At 37.0% G+C, this 8340-nt stretch overlaps 1 protein-coding gene across 1 annotated transcript; it reads left to right on the plus strand.

The window, feature by feature from the left end:
* The first annotated feature begins 4662 nt into the window (after window positions 1–4662).
* LOC106615258 (uncharacterized) lies at window positions 4663–7262 on the plus strand. The gene has a single exon (XM_014231397.3). The coding sequence runs from the start codon at window positions 4909–4911 to the stop codon at window positions 7144–7146; it is 2238 nt and encodes a 745-aa protein (XP_014086872.2). The 5' UTR covers window positions 4663–4908; the 3' UTR covers window positions 7147–7262.
* The last annotated feature ends 1078 nt before the right edge of the window (window positions 7263–8340 follow it).

Here is an 8340-nt window from a genome sequence, read left to right on the forward strand (position 1 = left end):
TTGCTACAAAAATATTTATTTTCTTAGTCATTTGACATACTTGTACTTATCAGATATGCTAACATATTATATAAATGGTATTTGCTCAATTTAAATCTTCATATGTCTGTATGTTTGTACATATGTTTATGCATCTATTACGCAGCTTACAATATTTACATTTACAAGTACTTTGCTTGATTAAGACGAAACCGGTTTAAACGATTAACTACCGGCTGGATAAAGTTATAACTGTTATAACTATTAATATGACAGCGGAAATTTATTGGTTGTCAGAGAGGGAAGAGTGATGAAAAATGAAGTGAAAGATGTGAGTGCGAAGAAACGAAACGTTGTTACGCTGCAGACGGTCGATAAACAATTTTTTTTGTATATTTTAAGTTTCCATGGCGTATGAGTAACCTAATTTCTTTAAGAACAGAAGAAAGAATAATAAAAAGTAAATATTTATTACAGTATAAATATATTGTAATGAAAAATTACCCGACGCTTCAATATATAACAATAAAGAAAGTAAGGCGTATGCTTTAGAAGAGTATTTTGAATCTCTACGTCATAACGACAAGCTAACCATCACGTTAACTTTAGTAGCTTCTAGCAAGCAACGGGCTATAGGAGCCAAAATATTGTGGTTTCGTTCGCTTTATGCAATTACGTCTACACATACGTATGCGTGTGTATGTGATTAAAAAATAGTATATGAAATCGGTCCATAAAGTCCGTGAAAATTTGTTAGGCAGTTAAACTGACACATGCATATGTACATTAACACTGCTTATGTTACCGCAACTGTTGCCTTCGATATTTTAGTGGAACATCAACATGAGATTGTGGCGATACAACAATACGAATACGCACAGCCCACGAGCGCCATTAACTATGCACCACGTGTGGGTCACCTCACACATCAAACCAGCCCGTAGCGTTTACTTTTCGCAGCTTATGCGACTATGTGAGCTATAAAATTACTTTATTGTTGTTGGTGTTATCATAAACTCCATAAACAAAGGAGTTAACTGTGGAAGCTGCCATCAAGCGATATGCGTATGCGTGTGCGTGAAGTAATTTGCATATGTAGGAGTATGTGAAAGTGTAAATAGAAGCTAACATAAATATAAAATTTGTTGCGGATTTATTTTCGTGTAAAGCTGTTGTTTAACGCAGCTCCATTAGAGCCATTAGAGTTACGACGAAACACCAAGCAAATGCTCGCCAGAATACCTACATACGTAGGTATCGACGTAGGAATTTTACACCCACTCTCATATGTTTTTCTGTAGATATTTGCGCATAATTGCACAATATTTGATTTATTATAATTTTTATATTGACTTTACTACATTTGTATGTACATATGTCGACTCTCTTTATGTTTTTTTTCTGTGATAGTGTGGGTTTGTGTAAAAAGTTTAAATGCATGAACATGCGTGCAAATATGCTTTTGTACGATGACTAAAAGGAGAAATCGCAAACAAATAATGGAACTACATATGTACCTACATACTAAATTTAAAAAAAAAACCTCTTCAACAGTGCTGCTGGGCTAAATAGAACAATATTTTTAATATACATAAATTTATATAATTTAAATTATATATTTCTTTCATAGTTTCATTATACATCAATATCGTATTAATGAGTTAAATAGAACCTATAAACAGTGAAAAAAATATTAATGAAATGCAGACTTTATTGCTGAATGTCAAAAGGTGTCGGTGAGCATTAAAAGATTTTTTTTAATTCAAAAAATTACATCAAGTTCTTACAAGTAATTTACATTCGAATTTTATATGTAAACAAACATGTATGTATGTATAAGCGTATTTTTTCGGAGTTATACATTTATCAAGGTTTTACTGTTGCTCCATTTGTATGCGAATATTTATGCATATTTTAATGCAACTTCACGCACTTGTATTAAGAACAAGTTAGGAAGCGCTAAGTTAGGGTGTAACCGAATATATCATACTGTTGCAACTTGCGTTACGTATTACGTATATGAGAGACAGGGGTAGTATTGAGCTGATTTTATCCGTTTTTGACTTTTCGACATATTATTAACAGAAAAAGATACTCACTGAGTTTCTTTAAGACATATGCGGCGTAAAATCAGCTGGAAGTTCGAAAATCTTTATAATAGGTATATGGTGGCTAAAGGGAGTATTGATCCCGTTCAATGCATTTTTGACATACAAGCATATTATTATTCGGAAAATACTTTTTATTCATTTAAATAATGTATTTCACAGATAGACTCACATTTTCGATAAAAAGTTTGCAATAGGACCTGGGGTCCTCATTTTCGGTAGCTTTGGGCTTAAACAGTTGTAGCTCAATTTTGACAATTTCGGGTCATAAGGTGACTCACTTCTAAGGCACTATTTGTGCAAAGCTTTATTCGGATATATTGATTGGTTCTTAATTTGTATACTGGAAAGTGAATGATTCTTGATGGAATTGAAAATTGTGTTATATGGTAAGTAGGCGTGGTTTTTGTTCGATTTAGCCCGATTTAGTACATTTTCGCACTGTAATGTAGGAAGGTCAGGGTAATATTACCTGCCGAGTTTGGTTGAAACCGGTCGAGTAGCACCCGAGATATGGGTTGACCTAAATGTGGGCGGTGCCAAACCCATTTGTCTTAATTTAACATTTGCACCTCTAAAGCACTCTTGTATCATCTTTAATGTAGTTATTGATTTCTAGCGCTTTAAGTCGTTTTAAAAAAAACCGTTATATGGGGAGGGAACGTGCTTATAATCCGATTCTATCAATTTTCATACTTTCGGTAGGGGTTCTCATAGTTTTGTCTTTAGCTAATTTGGTTATTGTAGATTTAGTGGTTTAGGAGATATTTACATAAAACTTTTTTTTTAATTTTTATATCACAGGTGCCCCATACTACTGCAATTCTCTGTACCAAATTACAGATTTATATCTTACTTAAATGTTTTGTTATGACATTTTATGGGTTTTCGATTAATGGCGTTATATAAGTATATAACTCCATATCTATCTCGATTATTTTTTGGTGATACAAACAACCATTAGGTGAACAAAACTATTATACTTTGTAGCAACATGTTGCAGGAGTATAAAAATTTATGGAATTCCTATAAGGTTTTAGCAGGTAGCTTTTGTTTGTAAGAGCTTGCAACTGAAAAAATATTAATTGATTAGAAATAAAATATTGTAAATAAATTTCTGTAAAAATGGAATGAATAATTTATAACCCTTTGAGACAGCTGAGCAAACAAGAACAACAGAAAACATTGCATGATTTAAATGACAAAAAATTATTTTTTATAATTACACTACTTTTTTATTATTGTATGTAAATAAATTGCACAGGCATTTGACATATGACATTTTAGTACGGTATAAAATTTTAAAAACTTATTTGGAATAAAATAAACTCATTTAGTTTTCCAAACAAGAACATATCTCTATATCTGCTTCATAATATTTATTCAATGACATCTAATATTGTTATAACCTTTTTCTGTACAAAAGCTTTCTAAAATGCAAAAAAAAAACAGGAAAATCGTTAATTCGCGTATATACGTAAGGCGGACAAACCGACAGACGGGTACAGCTTAGTTGACACAGCTCGGTACGCTGATCATTTGTATATATTATATTAATACTTTGTGGGGTATCCGTGCTTTCCTTATGGCTGTTACAAACTTCGTTGCAAACATGGTAGCACTAAATGCGACACTTTCCTTCATAAGAAAAGCTGCGTAAGATATAAATTCCTAAAAGATATGTATTGTACTTTAAATTTACAGAGTGCTGCTGCTTAAAAAGCTTTTTTACTAAAGTTCTAGTTTTAGTTGACATAATATTTCAATAATATACACAAGTTTAGTAATATGCTTCAACTTGTCAGTTTGACAAATTATTGTATATACCGTCAAACTTGCATATTAGGCATATGGTCCTAATGTGCTGAGTGGCATTCTCTATAAAATCGCGGCTAACTTCACTTGACAGAAAACTAGACTAAGTTTCCACTTGGAATTTAACTGCTTTTACAAATCGAAGACTGTGTTAAAAGTCTGGTAGAACAAGCGATATCTACCGAATCACTGAGTTTTTTAACCTCAAAACTTTGAATTTCAAATGACTTATTTCTAATTGACTATATATGTCTCTCTTAAACGAAAGCTTATTTACAGTTCGCATATTTTGCAAAAATTGCACTCCATGGCAAGAATGTATTTAAAGATGTTGCTATATATGTATATACTTGTATGTATGTAAAATATCTGCGATTTGGTGTGTAAATATGCGAGTCAGTCTAATTGACCGGAAACAATAGCTTAGGCAGAGGTGTGAGCATTCAACTCATTCCACTTGTTGACATTACAGTTGTTGTAGTTGATGTTGTTGTATTTTACTTTTAATTGTATTTCTGAATATGAGTACGCCAAAACTATGCTGGAATAAAAGAGCGCTTTTGTTGTGCTTTCAAAGAAAATCGTAAAAATAAAAATAGAAAAAATATATGAAGAAAGAGCGCTGAAGTAAAACAAACGAACAAATTGTTTAAAGTAAATTTTTGTGTATTTGTCATTTGTATTTTGTTGTGAAAAGATCAAACATTTAGTTTTAAGCGGCGTTTCGCACCTTTTGCTATTCTGCTTACACACACACAATAGCTCGTACATGCGTATATGTTAGTGGTCGATAGTTCGACAGAGTACAACTCAAGCGTTTAAGCGCCGGTGTTTGCTTTAAAGTTTAGGCGAAAATCAGTTTTTGAGATGAGTTTGGTTGCCGGCAATTACACGCCACAATATCACTTGTCGCTTCAGTTGCGACCGGGTTCGCATTCAAAACGGTTCAATTTCCGCGACGTTAGCTTATGTGTTCGGTTGCCAGTTTTCCAATCATAAATTAAAAATGATTTTGGACTTAGGGAAATCACAACGCATCCTTGGCGCGCAGCGCTTAATACTTCTACTCGGTTTAAGCTGTCTAGTCAGTGGCGCGACGCATGATGAGTTGCCGCAGTGCAGCCTATCGGGTGTTTACAAGACACGACAGAGCGTTGTGGAGTCACCGAATTATCCAAATAATTATCCGATAAGTGCCTGTTGGGATTACGTGATACGCTCGCCTTACCGTTGTCCAACAAAGTTCCATATACAATTCTTAGATTTTCATCTTGAATCGTCGGCGAATTGCACAAACGACTACTTAGCTATTGGTGTGGAGAATGATGGCGATGATATGGATCTGCTGTGCGGTCAAGTAATTGGCATAAAAAAGTATCACACACCGGGCGGTATACTGCGGCTGCGTTTCTTTTCGGACAGCTCGCCATGGACGACTGCGCGTGGCTTTAAATTGTTGATCACTCGCTTGGCATGCGAGCGCGAGGATTATTTACGCGAAAACCTCGATACGAATGACGAGGATACCGAAGAGATTTTAGCACCTTCGTCCAATTTCCAACCACCGCAGGCCATAGTGCCGCAATTATTTCGTAATTGGACACAAGTAGCACAGCATATACCGTACCCAACACCTCCGTTATTCGGTTGGAACTTACCAGCGCCGCCACCGCCCGCCTTTGGTAATTTATACGGGCCGCAGCTAAATTCACAATACAATAAACTTAACGAAGGCATTAAGCCTTGCAAGCCCGAGCAAGTATATTTGAGTCCATATCCGACATATCCACAATACCCAGCCTTAGGTTATAGAAGTAATAATGTGCAGACGCCTGTGAGCTCTGATCAATATGTAAGTGATTGGCAGTTGGGCGCGCAAAGTAAGCCACTAGGAGAAGAACAAGAGCAGATATTGAAAACCAAATCGTTAGTTAAGTCGGGGAACGAGCCGCAACCGCGTCAACAATTTTTCGGTGCAGCGTTGCCTGGCGCTCAATTAGCTGGTTTGCAACCTACCGCGCTGCCACCACATAACGCACCGTTCGGTGGTGCTCCTTTTGGTGCTATGCAACCGCCAACCTTACAGGATGACAGTGCACTATTTGATAATACTCAAGCAGTTGTTACAACGGCATCCACACAGCATTGCTGCACATCATACTTTCATCAGAAGCGCTTTTATCTCTCCAGCCCGGGCTTTCCGCGCACTGCATTCACATCACTTTTGCCAACGCAGCAACGTGATTGCCAATTCGGCTTGGAAAAAAATGCGGATAACATATGTCGTCTACGCATAGAATTCAAATTTTTCGACTTTGGTCAAACTTATGTGGGCACTGGCACAACGCAGGGGAATATCAATGTGGCCATTAGTACAAGTAGAGATGTCTGCACCGAAGACTTTATCGAAATCAATGGCGAACGCTTTTGCGGTTGTCGCACCGGCTATATTTACACAAGTCCTTGGGGTTTAGGCGCTAAACAGATACGCATGCGTATGGGCTATTCGGGCTTATCGTCGAGTGGTTTCTTGCTTGAGATCTACCAAGAGGAATGCCAAGACACCGCCTTTGTACAACCGCAACGGCCGGCACATGATACACCGACAACTGTCTCACGCCCAGGCGTTACACAAGGGCAAGTTAGCGTCGGTCAACTGAACGCTATAAACCACCCAAATGTACATAATCCCGTACATCAAACCACATTTAACCGACATCAATTGCCCGCCTATCCGCAGCCATCCTACTTTGCGCAACAACCACAAACGCACTTACCACCTGACCAGATACCATATCATCCACTACAAACTTCAAACGTTAATCCCTTCTTGACGACTCAACAGCCACAATTTTGGCCACCGGCAACACAGCAGCCATACGCCGGCATGCCAAGCCCATTCCCACCGTTTGGTGTGCCACCAGTACCGCTGTATCGCCATGCGCGCACTTCGAGCTCGATTGCGGCGGCGGCGAGCACAAACCAACCAATGACCGTGGTCGAAACTAATTCGACGCGCAAAGAATACTATTACTTTGACGGCGACGAGGCGTTTGGTCGTTTACGTGCTAACGATGAGCCGGACGATGTGGATCGCAACGGAGTAACGCCGTCAGCAGTGGTGCGCGACCGTTGCAGTTACTCGACAATGGATGCGCTACGCTTGACCGTGGATAGATTGTGGATAACCAAGCCCACTTGTTATGCACCGTTGCGCAGCTGGTTCAGCAACGTTTTCGGTTAAGGAGATACCGAGATTGATACACGAATTCTTATGCAATAAAGAGATTATGCTGTGTACACATGTGTGTAAGATAAACGAAATAAAATGCCGAGCTGCTCGAGCTCAAAATAAATGTAGACCTCCAAAGTGTTTGTCTTTTAAAGTTTTCTTTGTTGCTGCTGTTTTGTTATCGCACCAATGTGTGAAATATGCCAGTGGTGCTGGTATCAGATAAAAGAGCTTAAGCATCAGCTGTGCTCGCATAAACACCTAAACAGAGATTTATATATAAACGAGCGATTGTGTAGCTAAAATAGTTGTTTATACTTTTTGAAACATACTTCCAAAAATGTGTGGTATATGTGAGTACCGTTGTATATGTGAATATCCAATTCAAAATTTTTATGCAGGTATGTATGTATATCACCGCAAACGAAAGTGAAAATGGTGTCATGTACTAATTATCTCTTTACTCTCTTTGCCACACCTTCAAAGATGATCTTTCATTGCGAACGCTCGAACTCACATCACTTCACATTTGTTTGTGCACTTAAATTTGGTGCAACATGTTAGTTTGCATATATGACATACCTATTCGTTAACTCGTTGACTTTATGACATTATTTTGTTTACAAACATATATATGTATGTATGTTCGCTTTTGTGAGAGTGTGTTGCAATGTTTTTGTGGAAAATTAGAAGACGAATCATAACAAGATTAAAAAGTGCGTGTGTGCTAAGAACACCTTGACTTTATAGCATTGTGACACATTTACATATGTTTTTTCATACAAAATTAAATATATGAGACACGTCACTCATAAGTTGCCTGCAGCAATATATGAAACTGGTCTGAAAAATACTAGTCATCAACTAATATTTTCGGACTATAAATGAACTGGTTTAAAAATTGCCTTACTTGCACCTATAAAAAAATATTTCTAATTAACAAATTTTATTTTCATTTTTCAAGAGTTTTACGACTTTTTGAAGCGCGGTTTTGTAACGGTATTTTTTTATATTTTGAATTAGTATGAGACTAGCAAATTTCTAACCATATTAAGAAATGCCAGTTATCTGCCAGGAAAAAAGCAGTCGACTGAACTATTAGGCTTGATGTTTATAACAGGTATTATATAATGTACAACTACTACTTTTCACTGCTAGGATGCTACATATATAATATTATTGCTATTGTCTGCCACACATATATAT

The sequence above is a fragment of the Bactrocera oleae genome, chromosome 3 (genome assembly GCF_042242935.1).
Source record: "Bactrocera oleae isolate idBacOlea1 chromosome 3, idBacOlea1, whole genome shotgun sequence".
Taxonomy (NCBI): Eukaryota; Metazoa; Arthropoda; class Insecta; order Diptera; family Tephritidae; genus Bactrocera; species Bactrocera oleae.

What these genes read in the sequence shown, in the direction of transcription:
- LOC106615258 (XM_014231397.3), top strand. Translation starts at nt 4,909, where the DNA reads ATGATTTTGGACTTAGGGAAATCACAACGCATCCTTGGCGCGCAGCGC.